The sequence below is a fragment of the Eubalaena glacialis genome, chromosome 13, assembly GCF_028564815.1.
Source record: "Eubalaena glacialis isolate mEubGla1 chromosome 13, mEubGla1.1.hap2.+ XY, whole genome shotgun sequence".
Taxonomy (NCBI): Eukaryota; Metazoa; Chordata; class Mammalia; order Artiodactyla; family Balaenidae; genus Eubalaena; species Eubalaena glacialis.
This window is the reverse complement of record NC_083728.1, coordinates 31,106,113-31,128,438: the sequence shown is the minus strand read 5'-3', so window position 1 is coordinate 31,128,438 and position 22,326 is coordinate 31,106,113. Positions and strand designations below refer to the sequence as shown.

Below are 22,326 nucleotides of genomic sequence, written 5' to 3'. Positions count from 1 at the left end.
GGACATTTAAGGCATCCTGACAAAGTCAATATACGACGCAGGACAAAATCATTAAATACGTCCTATATATACAGGATGCCTGGAAACTCTCAATTACACAGAAGACTGACGCTCGCTGGGATTGGGTTTCTTGCATACGGCCCTGCAGTCGGAAACGGGTCGAGTCAGAATCTGAACTGTAAAGGGCAGGGATCCTCTGGGCCCCTGTGAGCCCCTAACGTCTGCGCAAGGCTGGGCGCGCACCGCTAACCATAGTTCGGCTAGAAATCGGCTGAATGTTTGAAGGGAGGGTGCACAATTGACTAGCAGCGGGTGAGGAAACAGCAGCAAGCAACCGGCCTGGGAGACCGGGACACGAAAGCCGAGCACCAGGGCGGTTCAGATCTCCGCGCTGCTGCGGCAGCAGAAGGCTTTGCTGGAGGCCGAAGTGGACTGGGCGGGGTGGAACGAGGCCCCGCCCCCGGGCGCGCCCGTGTGCGTGGCTGGGGGCGCCGCAGAGTCCCACTCCACGATGCGAAGCCTGAGGACAGGCCAGAGCGGCGGCGCGGTAGCTTTCACTCTGGGGACCCACGATCCCAACGTCCAACCCGGCCGCCTCGAAGCTTAAGGAAGACTCGACCCGCAGCCGTGTGCTTACCCCCATCCGCGCTCTTTGCGGGCGTCCGGCTCCGCCCCCGCCCCCCGACGTGCCCCCGCCCCCTACGTGCCCCCGCGCACCGCGCCCTCCGCCCACCCGGCACGCCCAGCCGCCCCGCCCGGCCGAAGCGGGCCCGGAGACGCTCCGCAGGCCTGAGTGACCCTCGCAGCGGCGCTGTCCTCCTCCGCCGCTCGCAGCCATGGACGTGTACCCCCCACACCGGCTGGGGCTGCCCCGCGCACGGTCCCCCGGCGGCCCTGGCCGCGGGTCGCCCTCCGTCAGGTACGCGGGGCCGAGGCCGCAGAGGGGCGGGCGCGCGGGCGGCCAGGCGGTTGCGGGCTGTTGGGGTCTGGAGACGCCTCCCGCCGAAGGGCGTGGCCCGATATGGCTTCCTTGCGGACGGTTTTTTCCTGAACGGTTCCCTGACGAACGTTTCCCGAGGAGCGGCTCTCGGTGCAGAGGCTCCCACAATGGCTCCTCTGTGAAGACCCCCTATTATAACATCCCCAACCCCATAGAACATTTCCCCGGGGAAAGATTCGCCTATCGAGAACCTCCACAGTGCCTTCTGTATGATTAATTCACTTGCCTTCCCCATAGGATATTTCCCCCAGAAATGGCCATCTATGGAGACGTCCCCTCACAATAGCTCCCCTTATAGAACCCCTAAATGGGTTTCCCTCGAAATGGCTTACCTCTCATGCTCCCCTACAGTAGGTCTCCTTTAGAGCCTTTCCCTCTCACTGTGCCTTCCCTAGAGAGTACCCCCCTCCCGCCCCCTAGAAACACCCACACGGACAGCATCTTCCCTGTTGCGCGTTTCCCCACCTCCCCCTGCCCCAGCCCGAGCCTCTCCCTCACTCCACGATGGAGAGCTCAGGTTGAGGACAGGTGGAGGTCATTAGGGGCCTGGATAAGGAAAAAGGGGCCAGAATCCCCGAAAGCTGCGGATCCCAGGCCTCAGAGCCTAGAGATAGAGCCCCCGGGTGCCTCATTATAGGGAGGGTCCCCGCCCCCTTTCGATATATGAAAATTTTTTTCTGCTGTCTGCTTCCTGTGCCTTTGGGGCTGACCTTGATAGTCTCGGTATTATTCGTGATGGAGCTGGTTTAGGGCCGCCAGTGGAGTGTGGAGGTTGGAATGATGGAGGGGTTGTGGCAGAGACCATTGAGAGGAAGGGAGGAAGAGAGAGAAATGGGCTTTGGTTCTGCTAAACTGTCATTAAACCAGAAGAGGGTTTTTATTTGTTTTGTTTGCTTTTTCTTTATTCTAGCTACTTAACAAAGCAAATACGGTGTTGTTTCCTTGAAAGAAGGTTGTCAACTTACATGTGAGAATGGTCTTTCCTGTATCCTTGTTATGGTATTTAAGGCATTGTATTTTGGAATTTTTGCTCTCAAATCTTTTTTTTCTTTGTTTTGTTTTTATTTTGTTTTAACTCCACCAGATTCATGGAGAACAAGAACTAAATCTTAAAATCCAGTCCCTCTCTTACTTACTGACATTCCTTCTTCCACCCCAGCTATTAACACATGTTGGTTGAATAAATAAAGGATGGGGAGGTGGGACTAGATACCCTTGGTTGCATTTGGGAGTCCTAATTTGCTTCTGATTTGGCAGGTGATGTTAGGTGACATATTTGGACTCCTGCTCTTCAGTGGAATTTCAGTGGGCTTTACAGTTCCAAGTGTTTAGCAGCTTATGGTAACCATCTCCAGTCTGTCCTAACGTTTCTGGCAGCCAGTTTCACTGTTAGAAAGTATTTAAACTTTGAATAAAATAGAAACTGCACAGGATACTTTAGAACTTGAAGCAGCCACACTTTAAATCCAGGGTCTATGTAGACTTGGGGTTCATCCCATATCATCTTGAGCTTTGAAGTCTGGAGTCTTTGAGACTTTTAGGGAAAAAAGAGCTTCAGAATAAAATCCATCTCTAAAATAACTGCTTCCTTCCTTGCTTCTGGTAGCATGTCAGTATACATTTTTTTTTTTGTAAGTAGTGTTTTTATGTTAAAAAGATCAATGTTGGCTAACTTTACTAATCATACTCAAACTCCGAATTTTCCATCACGTGGTTTGAGTGAAACTTGTTAGTCTTCAGACATGGGGTAGTGCAAGGAACCCCAAGGCCTGGAGGTTGTACACCTTTGGTAAAAGAAATTTTGTGAAAGTTTCCCTCCTTTCCCTGCCGTTTTTAACTGAACGTGCTTTTCTTACTCATTCAGTCAAGCCTTTCCCAGATTTTGACGTTGAACGTTTCTAGAAGGTTTGTGCTCAGCACTTTCCTGTCACCCATATTTGGCTTCTTTGCTGCACTCTGACACCTGAGTGATGAAAGAGGCGGGCCTAACTGGTGAAGCTACATTCCTAAAGACGCATAGATAGTACTTTGCAGGTGAGTGGTTCTCTTCTAGCAATGGAGTTCATTTTCACAGATGAGCAGTAGAGATCAGGAGTTAAAATATTGTTGCTTAGATCTAGAAGCTTCTTTTTAATGATACGGTGGTCATCAGTGCTGTCCATCAAATATCTTTGGTTTCTGTCTCCTGGGCATGTGGTACCATTGTACTTGCTTGCACCCTTGAAGATGGATATGGCGTTGTTAGTTGCTTTTGGTCAGTGAAATGTGCACAGGAATGATGTGCATCCCTTCATGGTAAAAACTTCTGGTGTGTAATTTGCCACTCTTTCCCTCTGTTTTGGTGATTGTTGGTGCTCCAGATGGTGGCTAGTCTCAGTCTGGGAACCAGAGCAAGCTTCCAGGTGACCCATGTTTGACACGTAGAGAGAGCAAGAAGTAAGCCTTTGTTTCAAGCCACCGAGATTTTGGAGTTATTACCAAGTAACTATCTTTACTTGTACTAAGGAACCAGTGGAAATAGTTGAAATATGCTTTCCTACTTCAGATCTTTTCCTGCAGAGGAATCTGATCCTGCTCAGGACTTGTTTAACAGTTTAAATTTCACTGCCTCTTTATGCAAATAATCCAACATACACTGTGCTAGGTGCTGTGGATTCAGAGCAGTAAGGCAGGCCTCTGCCCTTCAAGAGCTCCTTTGTAAGTGGAGAGAGGTAAAAATCATAATACAGAGTGGTGAGAAATAAGTATTGGGGAGGAAATAGGGCTGAAGGAACAATAATGTAAGAAAGCATAGTCAATTTGGGGCTCAGCAGTTGGAAGAATGGAGTTGCCATTTACTGATATTGGGAACATTGGAATAAGAGCAGATTTGTGGAGAAAATAGAGTTCAATTTTGGCCTTGTTCATTTGAGTTTCCTAATAGATAGCCAAGTGGAGAAATTGGATTAGCAGTTGGATATATTAGTCTGTAGTTCAGGAGACAGATTGAAACTGGAAATACCACCCATATTACTGGTGACTCCAAAAATTTTTTTTAAAGCTATGAGACTAGATAGAGACCCAGGGAGTAAATGTAGATAGAGAGGAGGACCAACATCCAAGCCCTGGGATATCCCATGTAAAAAAGGCAGTGTAGCAATGTCTTCCAAATTCTGAGGGTAAATGGTTTCCTACCTCTGAGATAGGGGAAGAATCAAGGATAATCAAATGATAAATGCAAGAATAGACTATTAGATTTGGTAATGTGGAGGTCATTGGTGACCTTGACAAGAACAGTTTTGGTGCAGTGGGTTCAAGAGGATATAGAAGAGGAGTTGAAGACAGTGAGTATAGATAGTCACAGTGATGTTGTTTCAAGGATTTTTATTAGGGAGAGCAGAGTAATAGGGCTGTGACTGGAAGGGCACGAAGTGTTAGAGTTCTTTTTGTTTTTAGGTGAGCAGATAGCATGTTTGTAAGTTAATGGGAATGGTGGAGTACAGAGAGACAAATTGATGATTAAAGAGAGAGAAGGGACAATTGCAGGGGTGAAGTCCTTGAGTAGATGAGAGGGAATGGCGTCTAGGCTATAAATGGATATGTTGACCTTAAGCTCGATAGCTACATGGACAGTTCATCTGTGGTGATTATATTGACCCAAATACTGGTGAATTGGTAGCTTGGTAGTGGGACAGAGTGAACGTTCTCTTCTGATTACTTCCATATTCTCAGTTAAATAAGGAGGAAGGTCTTTAGCTAAAAATGAAGAGTGGGGGAGGTGTTGGAAGTTTGAGGAGAAAGAAGGTGTAAAATTCATCCAGGAGAGTGGGAAAAAATGAGTTGAATAAGGAAATATTTTAGGGCACCAGGTGCCCATTTGGCATTTGTGGTCATAAATTTAAGGTGGGTGAGACCCAGTTAGCATGGTTGAATGCTTCCCCTTCAGCTGTGTTGAGCTGCTTGGATGTGGGCACTGTGGGAGGGAGTGGCTGAGGTAGGATAGAGGACGTAATTGGAAAATAGGAGTAAAGGAACTGAGAGGTAAGGATAGTGGAAGGGTTATCTCAGTGCATATTGAGATCATCATGAATTAAGATGGGAGTAGTAATAGCAAAGAGACAATGATCCAGAAGCTAAATCTTGAGGGAATGTGGAGGACTGAATGACCTACAGGTTTGTAGATGTCTGTAACAAGGAGGGATAGTGGGTGGTTATTGTTTGTTGGCATGAAGAAATCATCCAAAATAAAATACAGTTTCTCACAAACAAAGGTGTGTTTCTAGATTAAAAGGACCCTCCAAGAATCCAGCACAATTAATTTAAAAATATCCATGCCAAGGCACATCATCATGAAATTTTTTTTTTTTTTAGAAATTTATTTTTTATTTCTTTATTTTTGGCTGCATTGGGTCTTCGTTGCTACACGTGGGCTTTCTCTGGTTGCAGCCAGCGGGGGCTACTCTTTGTTGTGGTGCACTGGCTTCTCATTGTGGTGGCTTCTCTTGTTGTGGAGCACAGGCTCTAGGTGCTCATGCTTCAGTAGTTGTGGCGTGCAGGCTCAGTAGTTGTGGCTCGCAGGCTCTAGAGCACAGGCTCAGTAGTTGTGGCACATGGGCTTAGTTGCTCTGTGGCATGTGGGATCTTCCTGGACCAGGGCTCAAACCCGTGTCCCCTGCATTGGCAGGAGGATTCTTAACCACTGCGCCACCAGGGAAGTCCCCACATCATGAAATTTTTGAGCACTATGAAGACAGAAGAATATCTACAAATCACATAGAGTCATGAATCATTAGATTGTAGCAAGAATGGACACTAGAAGATAATGGAGCAAGGAGTGCCTTCTAAAAGAAAATGGGTTCCCACTCAGAATTCTGTATCCAGCCAAACTCTCAGGCAGGTGTGAGGGAACGATAAAGACATTTCACACATGCGAGGTCTCATAGTTTGACTTTCCACGCGCCCTTTATTAAGAACTCACTGGGTGGCGTGTGCTCTAGCAAAAAATTCTGACCGAGGAGTTCCGGTGCTGGAGTTCTTCTATACCATGTATAGGTGGGATTTTTTTCTTGTTAAGGGACTCATAAGGAAGGACCTTTGTTGCTTCTGGAAATTACCAAAGGGCTGGAACCTTTTTTTTTTTTTTAAAATAAATTTATTTATTTATTTATTTATGGCTGCATTGGGTCTTCGTTGCTGCGTGCGGGCTTTCTCTAGTTGCGGCGAGCAGGGGCTGCTCTTTGTTGTGGTGTGCGGGCTTCTCGTTGTGGTGGCTTCTCTTGTTGCGGAGCACAGGCTCTAGGCACGCGGGCTTCAGTGGTTGTGGCACGTGGGCTCAGTAGTTGTGGCTCACGGGGTTAGTTGCTTCGTGGCATGTGGGATCTTCCCGGACCAGGGCTCAAACCCATGTCCCCTGCACTGGCAGGCGGATTCCTAACCACTGCGCCACTAGGGAAGCCCCGGGCTGGGACCATTTTTTATTGCCATTTCCCATATTGCTTGCCCTAGTGCTTAGGTCAGTGTCTGGCACATAGTCAGTACTCACTAAATGTGAACTGCTGTTGTTAGCTATTATGAAACACTGCTTGCACTAATTATTTATTGAATGAATAAAGAATAATTACAGGTGAAACTGTGGGCTGTGGGTGTTCAGAGAGTGAATAATCACAGTTGTAAGCTAGATGGTGGGAAGGTGGGTCACCATAGTGACTTTCTATAGAGAGCGCTTACGTAAAGCCTCACAGAGGCAGGTTATCTCTTCAGGTGATGTTTATTGGTCAGGTACCAATACCCGTGGTTCTCTTTTGGGTTTACAGATCTACAGAAGTGGTAATTGTCCCTGCCTTAAGAAAACTCAAAATACAGAGCAAGACTATGACCTTGTGTGTCTGAAAATGTGAAGTTTCACCTTCAGTATACTTGCTTGGATGCTGGCCAGGGAGGCTTGGTTTGGTGCTTATAGAAGTAAAAAGGGTTTGCTTAGTTACGTTTTTATGACCTTATTTCTGGCCTAGGGTGGAGGTCTAAGTATGGGTTTCCCCCTGCTGTTGGAAAGTAGAGCCTTCCTAGGAAACCTTTTGTAAGGTGAAACAGTCTAAAGTGAAGGAGCAATTACCTTAGAACACATCTTGCTAACAGAGGCACAAAATAAATCAGGATAAAGCACAGATGCTCACAGACACAGTTCAAAGCTATGGAGGCTTGTTGCTGTTATGCTGAGTGTAGTTACCAGGGAAGGAGCTTGGCAGTGCCGCTCTCATTGCTCCACTGCAAAACAGATGCTGGCTATCTTTGTTTTTCACCTTTTTTCATAAAAGCAAAAACCCTCTTCAGATTTCTTTCAGTTAGTGAAAACAGGTAGGTCTTATGTAAAAGCGAACTTTGAAAAGCAGGGGATGCCCCTGTCTGCATTTTCACATATGTCTGGGATGACTGTGTTCTGAGGACTCTTATTTAGTGAGTATAGTTGCATTAATAGTGCACAGTATTGTAACAGTGTTTCCTAGCTCTTGGGCTCTTCTGTGATGTTCTAATTTTTGGAGAGGGGGAGTAGATGAGATGCAGATGCCCTCAAGAGTTCCACAGCTTAAATACTGTTTTGCCCTGAAATTAAAAAGAAAAGAAAAAGCAGAGTTTGCTACTTGGGTATTTAAAACTGTTTTCTGTGATTTTGAACCCTAGTTCGAGGGAAAGTTAGCTAATTTGGCATGCTTTTTGCTTTCACCTTGTTTGAAATAATACTAGGTTTATAGATGAGTTGTACATATGGTACATAGTGTTCCTATATGGCCTTCACTCTGCTTCCTCTAATGTTAACATGGTGCATTTATCAAAACTAAGAAATTAATATTTGTACCGTACATTAGTTTACTAGGTAAACTTTGTTTACTTAGTACATTTGTTTTTATTTGGAGTTTATTACTCCAGACTTTATTTGCCCAGTCTTTCCACTAATGTCTTTTTTCTATTCCAAGATCCAATCCAGGATTCCACAGTGCATTTATATTTGGCATGCTTTTAATAGTCAAAGAGGTGAGGGAAAGTACTTGTGGATGCCTTTTGAATGAAGACCTGTGAAACTGACTTTACAAAGAGCAGATTGTGTGTGGAAATGCTCAGAGAAATCTGGAGAAAAGGAAGAAAATGGGAAGTAATATATTGTTACAGTGGAGCATAGTGACAGACTTTGAAATAACATTTTCCATTTGTGGTGGGTAGCATTTTCTGAAGTTCTCAGATTTAGTTTGTAGAGAGTCTTATATACCCCAATTTGTGAAATATGCATAGACATGAATTGCAATTGGGTACAAGTTTTAACCATTTTAGATAAGGTGACCTGTCAGTTAGGAACCATGTTTGGCAGCTGGTAGAAGATGCTTAACAATAATGACTTAACTTTGAGGTTTACTCTCTCTTGCAAAAGATGTCTATCTAGAGGAGGGCAGGCTAGGCCTGATATGAAGTCATCAGGGAACCAGGCCTCTTCTGTGTTTGTATTTAGCAAATGGATTCCATTTTCTCCATAGCTTCATGGTCACAAAATGGCTGCAGGAACTCTAGCTATCCGGTCTGTCAGGCAAGAAGGGGAAAGAAAAGCTGCAGCTTTCCTAGTTGAGTCAGTTCTTTCCCTTCAGAAAACTTTCCCAGAAGCCTTCACCTGATGGCTTTTGCATGTCTCATTGGTCAGCTCTAGAAGCAAAGGAGCTGTGCCAATTGCTGCTCCAAATAAAATTGGGATACTATTGGGTTGGCCAAAAGGTTCGTTCGGTTTTTTCCTTAAGTGGCTCTAGTTGGGCTTAGTTGTCTTTAACTTATTCGAAACAATTTTGTTAGATTGTGTTATGACAACTGTCATATCAGCATGCATTAAAAAAAAAAACTTATCAGGACTTCCCTGGTGGTGCAGTGGTTAAGAATCCACCTGCCAGTGCAGGGGACACGGGTTTGAGCCCTGGTCCCAGAAGATCCCACATGCCACGGAGCAGCTAAGCCCGTGTGCCACAACTACTGAAGCCCGCGCGCCTAGAGCCCGTGCTCCACGACAAGAGAAGCCACTGCAATGAGAAGCCTGTGCACCTCAACGAAGAGTAGCCCCTGCTCGCCGCAACTAGAGAAAGCCCGTGCACAGCAATGAAGACCCAACGCACCCATAGGTAAATAAATAAATAAATAAATAAATTTTATTTAAATAAATAAAAAATTAAAAATGTATCAAAATTGGTGAATTTTTGTGTAGCCACTTTAAAATTGAAGATGGAAGAAAAAAAGCAACATTTTCAGCATATTATGCTTTATTATTTAAAGAAAGGTGAAAATGCAACTGAAATGCAAAAAAAGATTTGTGCAGTGTATGGAGAAGGTGCTGTGACTGATCAAATGTGTCAAAAGTGGTTTGTGAAGTTTCCTGCTGGAGATTTCTCGCTGGACAATGCTCCACAGTCAGGTAGACTAGTTGAAGTTGATAGCAATCAAATCAAGACTTTAATTGAGAACAGTCAACATCATACCACGCGGGAGATAGCTGACATATTCAAAATATCCAAATCAAGCGTTATCCAAATCAAGCGTTGAAAATCATTTGCACCAGCTTGGTTATGTTCGTCGCTTTGATTGGGTCCCACACAAGTTAAGTGAAAAAAATCTTCTTGACTGTATTTCTGCATGCGATTCTCTACTTAAACATAGCGAAAACGTTCTGTTTTTAAAACAAATTGTGATGGGTGATGAAAAGTGGATACTGTACAATAATGTGGAATGGAAGAGATCGTGGGGCAAGCAAAATGAACCACCACCAGCCACACCAAAGGCCGGTCTTCATCCAAAGCAGGTGATGTTGTGTATAAGGTGGGGTTGGAAGGGAGTCCTCTATTATGAGCTCCTTCCGGAAAATCAAACGATTAATTCCAACATATACTGCTCCCAGTTAGACCAACTGAAAGCAGCACTCGACAAAAAACATCCGGAATTAGTCAACAGAAAATGCATAATCTTCCATCAGGATAACGCAAGACCGCATGTTTCTTTGATGACCAGGCAAAAACTGTTACAGCTTGGGTGGGAAGTTCTGATTCATCCACCGTATTCACCAGACATTGCACCTTCAGATTTCCATTTATTTTGGTCTTTACAAAATTCTGTTAATGGAAAAAATTTCAGTTCCCTGGAAGACTGTAAAAGACACCGGGAACCTTTGCTCAAAAAGATAAAAAGTTTTGGGAAGATGGAATTATGAAGTTGCCTGTAAAATGACAGAAGGTAGTGGGACAAAACGGTGACTGTGTTTTTCAGTTAAGTTCTTGGCAAAAATGAAAAATGTTTTTATTTTTACTTAAAAACCAAAGGCACTTTTTGGCCAACCCAATAGTAGTTAAAAAAAAAAAAAAAAAGGGGGAGAATGGATATGGATTAGGCACCTGTTTGTCTCTACCACAGAGAGGTAGCTGTGTGGAATGAAAGTTATATTGCTTAGGATTCCTAATGGCTGTGATGAGCTACATGAAAATGCTGGGAGAAAATTCAAGTCATCGAATAGTTAAATGATGCCAACACATTTCTCAGTCGTGTGTGTGTGTGTGTGTGTGTGTATCCCTTCAGTTTGAGTAACTTTATAGTCACTGGTTAACCATGTATTGGTTATGACAGCAGTAATGTTGCCTTTGCTTTTTCCATTGCAAGTTGTTGCTCCAGAAAGGACATCAGTGGGAAAGGACATTTATTGACTTGAGACACATCCTGCCTTCTTGGCTTTCTTCCAAGTCTGTTTTATGGAGGGAATAAATAGTTGCCACTTTAATGCAGGGCCAGCTTTCTTAAGTCCTTAAACCCTTTTCTTAGCAGTCCTGCAGTAGCTCCTTGTAATCAGTATCTGAAGTCTGGATTAATGCTGATATAATAATATGTTGTATTACTCCTGCTGTTGATTTTCCCCCCAATATTTTATTATGAAAACTGTTTTGAAGTACAGAAAAGTTGAAAGAATTGTTCAGTGGACATTCATGTATATTCATACCTAGATTCTCTGCTTAATGTATTTGCTCTGTTTGCCTTATCATATAGTCATCCGGCTATCCATCCATCAATTCATCCTATATTTTAATGCTTTTCAAAGTAAGTTACAGACATTGGTATGCTTCAACCCTAAACATTTCCTGGGATTGATTTCATAATAGGAAGAATACTCTCTGTTTCAAGTGACAGAAACCCAACTCAAAAAATTAAAGTAAAAAAGGGAGTGAATGTATTGGCTTACTTGGCTGGAAGGAATAGTGGGGAGATAGACTTGTAGGAAGACCTGTAAGAACTAGGGCCTCAGGAACTGGAACCAAGACTCTGCTATCAAAATAGTTGCCTCTATCTATATAGCCCGAAATCCACATTCTTCCTGCACTGTGACCCTAGAGGCCATTTCTCTTCTACCTCTAAAATAGGAAATCCCTGGAAAGGACTCCAGCTGACCTGGCTTGCCTCTGGGTGAGTCATGATTGGATGCTGTGGCAGAGAAGGGGCATAGTGTATGTTACCAAGGGAATTGAAAATGGAAAGCATGCTAAGTGAAGTATATACCTCAGAAAGCTTTCCCATTTGTTCTCTCATGCTGGCATAATGCTGGTGTTTGACTAGAAGAGTACAAAGGAGAACTACAAATGCAAAACTCCTAAATAAAATAATATTACAGCCAGCCCTTCACATCCACAGGTTCTGCATCCATGGATTCAACCACCCCAATCAAAAATGTATTTTTTGGGCTTCCCTGGTGGCGCAGCAATTAAGAATCCGCCTGCCAATGCAGGAGACACGGGTTCGAGCCCTGGTCCAGGAAGATCCCACATGCCGCGGATCGACTAAGCCCGTGCGCCACAGCTACTGAGCCTGCGCTCTAGAGCCCATGAACCACAACTGCTGAGCCCATGTGCCACAACTACTGAAGCCCGCACACCTAGAGCCCATGCTCCACAACGGGAGAGGCCACCGCAATCAGAAGCCCGCGCACCACAACAAAGAGTAGCCCCCATTTGCCGCAACTAGAGAAAGCCCAGGTGCAGCAACAGAGACCCAATGCAGCCAAAAATAAATAAATAAATGAAAATATATATATATATATTTTTTTTAATTTGAGAAAGTTCCAGAAAGCAAAACTTGAATTTGCTGCATACAAGCAACTATTTATATAGCATTTACACTGTATTTACAACTGTTCACTTAGCATTTATATTAGGTATAAGTAATCTAGAGATGATTTTTTTTTTTTTTTTTTTTTTTGGCTGCACCGTGTGGCATGTAGGATCTTAGTTCCCCAACCAGGGATCGGACCCGCACCCCCTGCATTGGAAGCCAGAGTCTTAACCACTGGACTGCCGGGGAGGTCCCTAGAGATGATTTAAAGTGTACCGGAGGATGTGCATAGGTTATATGCAAATACTATGCCATTTTATATAAGGGACTTGAGCATCTGCAGATTTTGGTATCTGTGGGGGTCCTGGAACCAATCCTCCATGGATAACAAGGGACAACTGTATAACAATGAAAATTCTAACCACACATGGTTTAGAAGTTATGGGGAAACAGGTACTCTGGTATATTGTAGGTGAACGTTTTAAGAAGACAATTTGGCAAGATCTATCAAAGTTTTAAATGTAGATACCTCTTAACCTGGCACTGCTAGTCTCTACCTTGCAGAAACTTTAGTACTTATGCCAAAGATGGCTATATAAGGTTGTTCAATGAAGCATTGTTTGCTATTTGCAAAAATAATAAAAATCCTGAATGTTCAATTATAGTGTCTGGTTAAATAAAAACAAAAGAACATAGTACAACAGTTTTAAAAATGAGGTTGCGTTCTATTTACTAGCTTGGAAAGATCTTAAGGTACAATGTTAAGTGAAAAAAGCACATTGCAGAGCAGGTACATATGTCGTTATTATGATTTTATGTAAAACAACTCTCTCCCCAAAAAACTCACCCAAACTATGTGTTACTGAGAGATTCACATCAGATTGTTCACAGCAGTTTTATAAGATGAAGTGATTCAGATTGGTATGAGGATTCACTTTGTAAAACATTCAAAGCACAAAGCATGTAGAATATAAGGAGAATTATTCATGTTTTAATTGTTTAATTTTGAAAATCAAAAAGCATAAATTATGGAGGAATAACAGGCAGAAATAAAATTTTCAAATTTTCTCCTTCATTTCCAGGGAACCAGGATAATAAAACACAAACAAACAAGAAAATATACCTGGCTATGTATACAGTAATTGTTATAAAAGCAGTGAGCAGTGAATTAACTATTATGTATAAAATGGAAGATGGGGAGAACAGAGATGATTGTTTAGAATTCAGAAATATTGTATCTGAGGCTAACTTTATTGTCAGGAAATCAGTGAGGTATATCAGGAGGAGTTCAGAGTCAGGGTGCCTGGTCACTCAGGTCCTGGGGCTGTTAATCTTTACTCAGCCTTGTGATCTTGGGCAAACTGCTTCTCTTTGGGTCTTGTTTTCGTCTTGTCATCTGTCATGTCTAGATTTTGAGCCTGAATCCAAGAAAAGTGAGAAATAAAGTATAGTATACAAGCAGCATGTTTGATATAAACAATATTACTGGGTCTGTTGAGTCTACAGGTATTCTAAAGGAGGAACTTTGTAAAGTCGTGGGTGACCACAGGCCATCTACCCAGGATGTGCCAGCTGTGCTCAGGTAGACCTGGAAGCTACAGGGCAGTGCTGTTGCTGGGCTTGGTGTGTGTTTGAAAGTTTCTATTGAAAAAAAGGAAAAAAAGAGTGGGTGGATACACAACAAACTCATAATGGTGACCTCCGGGGGTGGGGAACAGTGAAGACTTTAGTTTTATATGTCATATTCCATTTTTTTAAATAAAAAAGGATGATAAATTAATATTTTACATAATTCAAAAAGGCACTAACGTAGGTTAATTCTGGGTGCTGGAAATATGAGTGATTGTGGTTTTCTTTATACTTACCAGGTGTTTTTTAATAGGTAACTATTTCAGTAAGTGAAAAGTTTAATGGTTCAGTGACAAACAATAGGCTATGTTCTGGTTAAAAATTAAATTTGGGAAGCAAGAAAATATTCAAAGGAAAAAAGAACTAAATTTAGTTCTACCCATTTGACAAGAAAATACTATGATAATGTTTTACTCTGGGAAGAGGAAGGTCTTTCTACGTTTTATATGCTTTCACTTTGTTTTACTTTTCACTTTATTTATTTCCCAAAATACTTGCAGGGAAAAAATCCTCTTTTTGCTCCTGTCTTCAGTATTGTCTTGGCTTCCCACCGCAGTAGTTGGGGAGCTGTTTGTTTCCTGGTCACATGACCTGTTAATGCTTTTTGTCACTGGCTGATTCTAAGTTTGAAAGCCCAAGAGCTCTTGGTAACCTTGGTAGTCAGCTAGGGTTGGGCAATGGACCAAAGGACCAACTTAATGAAATATTTGTCGTGTAGAGAATGATTGCAAAATGAATCTTATATTAAACATGAGAAAGTGGGGAGGGACAGGCAACCATTTCCCAGGGAAAGAAGTTTTAATCTTAATCATCTTTGCGGCTTAAATTCTGCTACTTCCAAACCCTGAGTTACTCCACATGTCCTCCTTACCTCCAGCCCCCAATTTTTATTATGAAAATGTTTGAATAATACAGAAAAGCTGAAAGAATAGTCCAATTAATACTCTGTACCCGTCGCTTAGATTCACCAATTTTAACTTTTACCTTATGTGCATTGTCTTTACTTTTTCTTTTCTTTTCATTCTTCTTTTCTGTTAAACGTTTTTCAATTTGCAGATATAATGACACTTTGCTCCTAAGTACTGCCTCATGCATCTGCAAAGAAAAAGGACATTCTACTTCGTAACCACCATAATATTATCTCAGCTAAGAAAATTAATAGTAAATTTGAATATGCCCTGGATAATAGATAATAATATTATAATAATATATAATATAATTATTACCTATTATACAAGGCATATTCAAATTTCCTCAGATGTCTCATAGATGTTTCCCTGGGTTTTTGTTTGTTTGTTTGTTTAAATGGAATTAAGGTTCATAAATTGCATTGTCTTATTATTCTTTAATCTCTTTTACATAAGAAGAGTTCTCCCTCTCTGTTCTTTCTGTTTTACATCACATTCTTTTAACTTAAAATTTTTTAAATTATGGTAAAATACACATAAAATTTACCATCTTAACTGTTTTAAGTGTACAATTTAGTGGTATTAAGTACTTTCACATTGTTGTGCTACATTCACCAGTATCTATCCACAGAACTCTTCATCTTGCAAAACTGAAACTCTGGTACCTATTAAACAGTAACTCCCCAGTCCTTCCCTCCGGCCCGTGGCAACCATCATTCTACTTTCTGTCTTTGTGAATTTGGCTGTTGTAGGTACCTCATAAAAACGGAATCATATAATATTTGTCCTTTTGTGACTGGCTTATTTCACTTGTTATAATGTCCTTAAAGTTCATCCATGTTTTAGCATATGTCAGAATTTCCTGTCCTTTTTAAGATTGAATGATATTCCATTGTATGTATATACCACAGTTTATCTGTGTCCATAGACACTTGGGTTGCTTCTGCCTTTTGACTATTGCAAATAATGCTGCTATGAACATGGGTGTACAAATATCTCTTTGAGTCTTGCTTTCATTTCTTTGGGGTGTATACCCAGAAGTGGAATTGCTGGATCATATAGTAATTCTGTGTTTAATTTTTTGAGGATTACTGTGCTGTTTTCCTCAGCAACTGCAATATTTTACATTCCCACCAATGGTGCACAAAGGTTCTGATTTCTCCTCATCCTTGCTAAACTTTATATTTTCTGTTTTTTTGATAGTAGCCATGTTAATTTGTGTGGCAGTAATACCTCGTTGTGGTTTTGATTTGCATTTCCCTGATGATTAGTGATATTGAGCATCTTTTATCTTTTCATGTGCTTATTGGCCATTTATGTATCTTCTCTGGAGAAATGTCTATTCATGTTCTTTGCCCATTTTGAGTTGTTTGTCGTTGTTGAGTTATAGAGGTTCTTTATGTATTCTGGATATTAGCCTCTTAATAGATATATGATTTGCAAATATATTCTCCCATTCTGTGGGTTATTTTTTCACTGTTAATTGTGTCCTTTAATGAACATAAGTTTTTAATTTTGATGAAATCTACTTTATGTATCTTTCCATTTGTCATCTGTGCTTTTGGTGTCATTGGAAAATGACAAAAAATCATTGCCAACTCTAATGTCATGAAGCTTTTCCCATATGTTTTCTTCTAAAAATTTTATAGTTTTAGGTTTACATTTAGGTCTTTATTCTGAGTTAAATTTTTTGTATATGGTGTAAAGTCAGAGTTTGAATTTTTTTTTTTTTTTTAATTTGCATGTGACTATACAGTTTTCCCAAAACCATTTGTTGAAAAAACTCTCCTTTCTCAATCCTGGTACCCTTGTCAAAAATCATTTGACCATGAGCACATTATAGTAAGTGAAATAAGCCAGTCACTAAAAGAGTTTATTACTGGGCTCTCTATTCTATTCCATTGTTCTATAATCAGTGGTCCCCAACCTTTCTGGCACCACGGACAGGTTTCGTGGAAGACAGTTTTTCCACGGACCAGGGGTGGGGGGGATGGTTCAGGGGGTAATTAATGTGAGCGATGAGGAGCTGCAGATGACGCTTTGCTTGCTTGCCTGCCGCTCACCTCCTGCTGTGTGGCTGGGTTCCTAACAGGCCGCGGACACTTACCAGTCCGGAGCCCGGGGGTTGGGGACCCCTGTTCTATATGTCTGTCTTTATGCCAGTACCAAACTGTTATGGTTAGCTTTGTAATAACTTTTAAAATCAGGAAGTGTGTCCTCCAGCTTTATCCTTCTTTTTCAATATTGTTTTGTCTATTCTGGGTTCCTTGAGATTACTGTGAATTTTAGGATGGATTTTTCTGTTTCTTCAAAAAAAGTTTCTGGAGTGGAGGGGAGGAATAAATTGGAAGATGGAGATTGACACATATACACTACTATATATAAAATAGATAACTAATAAGGACCTACTGTATAGCACAGGGAACTCTACTCAATACTCTGTAATGGCCTATAAGGGAAAAGAATCTTAAAAAAAAGAGTGGATATGTGTATTTGTATACCAGATTCACTTTGCTGTACACCTGAAACTAACACAACATTGTAAATCAATTATGCCCCAATAAAAATTTTAAAAAAAATATATATATATATATAAAAGTTCCTGGAATTGTGATGGAGATTATATTGAATCTGTAGATTGTTTTGTGTAGTATTGACAGCTTAACAGTATTCAGTGTTCCAATGCATGAACATGAATGTATTTCCATTATTGGTGCCTTCTTTAATTTACTTCAGAAATGTATGAATGATTCAGTTTCTCTGAATCCTCACCAGCATTTCGGTATCGTCACCATTTGTTATGGATATTTTAGCTTTTCTAATAGATGTGTAGTAATATCTCATTGTGGTTTTAACTTGCATTTCCCTAATGGATAATGATGTTGAACATGTTTTCATGTGCTTATGTGCCATCTCTATATCCACTTTGAGAAAATGTTTTTTCATGCCTTTGGCCTGTTTTCTAATTATATTTTTTTTTTACTGTTGAGTTTGGAGAGTTTCTTATGTATTCTCCTTGGTTAGATAAGTGATTTGCAAATATGTTCTCCCAATCTGTAGCTTGTCTTTTCATTCTCCCAACAGGTTCTTTCACAAAGCAAAAGTTTAAAATTTTGATGAAGTCTAATTTATCAAATTTTTAATGGATCATACTTTTGGTATCAAGCCTAAGAACTTCATTAAATCCTAAGCCCTGAATGTTTATTCTCTTTTCTTCTGAAGATTTTATAGTTTTACATTAAAATTTTAAAATCTATGATCTATCTTAATTTTTGTGAAAGTTATAAGGTTTAGGTTGAGGTTCATTTTTTGTCTTTGGATATCCAGTTGTTTCAGCACCATTTATTGAAGAGACTATATTTCCTCTATTGAATCGCTTTCCACCCTTTGGCAAATATTAATTGGCTATATTTTTGTGGGTCTATTTCTGGCTATTTTGTTCCGTTCCATTGATCTGTGTGTCTCTCTCTCAGCCAGAACCACAGTCTTGATTACTTTAGCTATATAATAAGTTTTTAAATTTTTTTTGAATTTTATTTTTTTTTTTATATAGCAGGTTCTTATTAGTTACCTATTTTATACGTGTTAGTGTATATATGTCAATCCCAATTCATCCCACCATTGAGAATGATGTTTGCTGTGGGTTTGTCGTATGTGGCCTTTATTATGTTGAGGTAGGTTCCCTCTGTGCCCACTTTCTGGAGAGGTTTTATCATGAATGGGTGTTGAGTTTTGTCAAAAGCTTTTTCTGCATCTATTGAGATGATCATATGGTTTTTATTCTTCAATTTGTTAATATGGTGTATCACATTGATTGATTTGCGTATATTGAAGAATCCTTGCATCCCTGGGATAAATCCCACTTGATCGTGGTGTATGATCCTTTTAATGGGTTGTTGGATTCTGTTTGTTAGTATTTTTTTGAGGATTTTTGCATCTATATTCACCAGTAGTATTGGTCTGTAATTTTCTTTTTTTGTACTATCTGTCTGGTTTTGGTATCAGTGATGTTGGCCTCGTAGAATGAGTTTGGGAGTGTTCTTTCCTCTGCAGTTTTTGGGAAGAGTTTGAGAAGCTCTTGTCTAAATGTTTGATAGAATTCACCTGTGAAGCCATCTGGTTCTGGACTTTTGTTTGTTGGAAGATTTTTAATCACAGTTTCAACTTCATTACTTGTGATCGGTCTGTTCATATTTTCTATGTCTTCCTGGTTCAGTCTTGGAAGGTTATACCTTTCTGAGAATTTGCCCATTTCTTCCAGGTTGTCCATTTTATTGGCATAGAGTTTCTTGTAGTAGTCTCTTATGATGCTTTGTATTTCTGTGGTGTCCATTGTAACTTCTCCTTTTTCATTTCTAATTTTACTGATTTGAGTCCTCTCCCTTTTTTTCTTGATGAGTCTGGCTAAAGGTTTATCAATTTTGTTTATCTTCTCAAAGAACTAGCTTTTAGTTTTATTGATCTTTGCTATTGTTTTCTTTGTTTCTATTTCATTTATTTCTGCTCTGATCTTTATGATTTCTTTCCTTCTGCTAACTTTGGGTTTTGTTTGTTCTTCTTCTCGTTCCTTTAGGTGTAAGGTTAGATTGTTTATTTGAGATTTTTCTTGTTCTTGAGGTAGGCTTGTATAGCTATAAACTTCCCTCTTAGAACTGCTTTTGCTGCATCCCATAGGTTTTGAGTTGTCGTGTTTTCATTGTCATTTGTCTCTAGGTATTTTTTGATTTCCTCTTTGATTTCTTCAATGATCTCTTGGTTATTTAGTAACGTATTGTTTAGCCTCCATGTGTTTGTGTTTTTTACGTTTTTTTCCCTGTAATTCATTTCTAATCTCATAGCGTTGTGGTCAGAAAAGATGCTTGATATGATTTCAGTTTTCTTAAATTTACTGAGGCTTGATTTGTGACCCAAGATGTGATCTATCCTGGAGAATGTTCCGTGTGCACTTGAGAAGAAAGTGTAAACTGTTTTTGGATGGAATGTCCTATAAATATCAATTAAATCTATCTGGTCTGTTGTGTCATTTAAAGCTTCTGTTTCCTTATTTATTTTCATTTTGGATGATCTGTCCATTGGTGTAAGTGAGGTGTTAAAGTCCCCCACTATTATTGTGTTACTGTCGATTTTCTCTTTTATAGCTGTTAGCATTTGCCTTATGTACTGAGGTGCTCCTATGTTGGGGGCATATATATTTTTAATTGTTATATATTCTTCTTGGATTGATCCCTTGATCAGTATGTAGTGTCCTTCTTTGTCTTTTGTAACATTCTTTATTTTAAAGTCTATTTTATCTGATATGAGTATCGCTACTCCAGCTTTCTTTTGCTGTTTTTCTTTTTCCATCCCCTCACTTTCAGTCTGTATGTGTCCTTAGGTCTGAAGTGGGTTACTTTTAGACAGCATATATATGGGTCTTGTTTTTATATCCATTCAGCGAGCTTGTGTCTTTTGGCTGGAGCATTTAATCCATTCACGTTTAAGGTAAATATCAATATGTGTGTTCCTGTTACCATTTTCTTAATTGTTTTGGGTTTGTTTTTGTAGGTCCTTTTCTTCTCTTGTGTTTCCCACTTAGAGAAGTTCCGTTAGCATTTGTTGTAGAGCTGGTTTGGTGGTGCTGAATTCTCTTAGCTTTTGCTTGTCTGTAAAGCTTTTGATTTCTCCATCGAATCTGAATGAGATCCTTTCTGGGTAGAGTAATCTTGGTTGTAGGTTCTTCCCTTTCATCACTTTAAATGCATCATGCCACTCCCTTCTGGCTTGTAGAGTTTCTGCTGAGAAATCAGCTGTTAACCTTATGGGAGTTCCCTTGTATGTTATTTGTTGTTTTTCCCTTGTTGCTTTTAATAATTTTTCTTTGTCTTTAATTTTTGCCAATTTGGTTACTATGTGTCTCGGTGTGTTTCTCCTTGGGTTTAGCCTGCCTGGGACTGTCTGCGCTTCCTGGACTTGGGTGGCTGTTTCCTTTCCCATGTCAGGGAAGTTTTCGACTATAATCTCTTCAAATATTTTCTTGGGTCCTTTCTGTTTTCCTTCTGGGACCCCTGTAATGCGTATGTTGGTGCGTTTAATGTTGTCCCAGAGGTCTCTTAGGCTGTCTTCATTTCTTTTCATTCTTTTTTCTTTATTCTGTTCTGTAGCAGTGAATTCCACCATTCTGTCTTCCAGGTCGCTTATCCGTTCTTCTCCCTCAGTTATTTTGCTATTGATTCCTTCTAGTGTATTTTTCGTATCATTTATTGTATTGTTCACCTCTGTTTGTTTGTTCTTTAATTCTTCTAGGTGTTTGTTCTTTCATTCTTCTAGGTCTTTGTTAAACATTTCTTGCATCTTCTCAATCTTTGCCTCCATTCTTTTTCCAGGGTCCTGGATCATTTTCATTATTGTTATTCTGAATTCTTTTTCTGGAAGGTTGCCTGTCTCCACTTCATTTAGTTGTGTTGCTGGGGTTTTACCTTTTTCCTTCATTTGGTACATAGCCCTCTGCCTTTTCATTTTGTCTGTCTTTCTGTGAATGTGGTTTTTGTTCCACGGGCTGCAGGATTGTAGTTATTCTTGCTTCTGCTGTCTGCCCTCTGGTAGATGAGACTATGTGCAAGCTTCCTGATGGGAGGGACTGGTAGTGGGTAGAGCTGGGTGTTGCTCTGGTGGGCAGAGCTCAGTAAAACTTTCATCTGTTTGTCTGCTGATGGGTGGGGCTGAGTTCCCTCCCTGTTGGTTGTTTGGCCTGAGGCGACCCAGCACTGGAGACTACAGGCTCTTTGGTGGGGCTAATGGCAGATTCCGGGAGGGCTCATGCCAAGGAGTACTTCCCAGAACTTCTGTTGCCAGTGTCCTTGTCCCCCCGGTGAGCCACAGCCATCCCCCACCTCTGCAGGAGACCCTCCAAGAATAGCAGGTAGGTCTGGTTCAGTCTCCTGTGGGGTCACTGCTCCTTTCCCCTGAGTCCTGATGCACACACTACTTTGTGTGTGCCCTTCAAGAGTGGAGTCTCTGTTACCCCCAGTCCTGTCGATGTCCTGCAAACAAATCCCGCTAGCCTTCAAAATCTGAGTCTCTGGGAATTCCTCCTTCCTTTGCCAGATCCCCAGGTTGGGAAGCCTGACGTGGTACTCAGAACCTTCACTCCAGTGAGTGGAATTCTGTGGTATAATTGTTCTCCAGTTTGTGAATCACCTACCTAGCAGTTATGGGATTTGATTTTATTGTGATTGTGCCCCTCCTACTGTCTCATTATGGCTTCTCCTTTGTCTTTGGTTGTGGGGTATCTTTTTTGGTGAGTTCCAGTGTCTTCCTGTCGATGACTGTTCAGCAGTTAGTTGTGATTCCAGTGCTCTCGCAAGATGGAGTGAGTGCCCGTCCTTTTACTCCGCCATCTTGAACCTGTCTCTGTAATAAGTCTTGACAGCAGGTAGAGTGATTTCTCCCACTTTATTCATTTTCAGAAAAGTTTTAGCTATTCTAGAATGTTCCTTTGCCATTCCATGTAAGTTTTAGAGTAATCTTTTCTATATCTACAAAAAATCTTGCTGGGATTATGATAGGAATTGTGTTAAACTTGTACACTAATTTGAGGAGAATTGACATCTATATTATGTTGAGTCTTCCAGTCCGTAAATACGTCTCTCCACTTACTTATATCTTATTTGGTTTCTTTAATCAGTGTTTTGTAGTTTTTAGCATGTAAGTCCTGTGCATGTT

General features: G+C 40.7%; 1 protein-coding gene across 5 annotated transcripts in view; it reads left to right on the top strand.

Moving 5' to 3' along the window:
• Positions 1-530: 530 nt before the first annotated feature.
• DNAAF9 (dynein axonemal assembly factor 9) overlaps positions 531-22,326 on the top strand; it is a 147,978-nt gene continuing 126,182 nt past the window's right edge. For 4 of the 5 annotated variants that reach the window (XM_061208327.1, XM_061208325.1, XM_061208328.1 and 1 more), the window contains exon 1: positions 531-919. In XM_061208327.1, the coding sequence (XP_061064310.1) occupies positions 837-919 (83 nt within the window). In that variant the 5' untranslated portion in view covers positions 531-836. Of the gene's footprint in view, positions 920-9,092; positions 9,130-22,326 lie in introns of those variants that run through there. The other variant, XM_061208326.1, reaches the window with a different exon arrangement.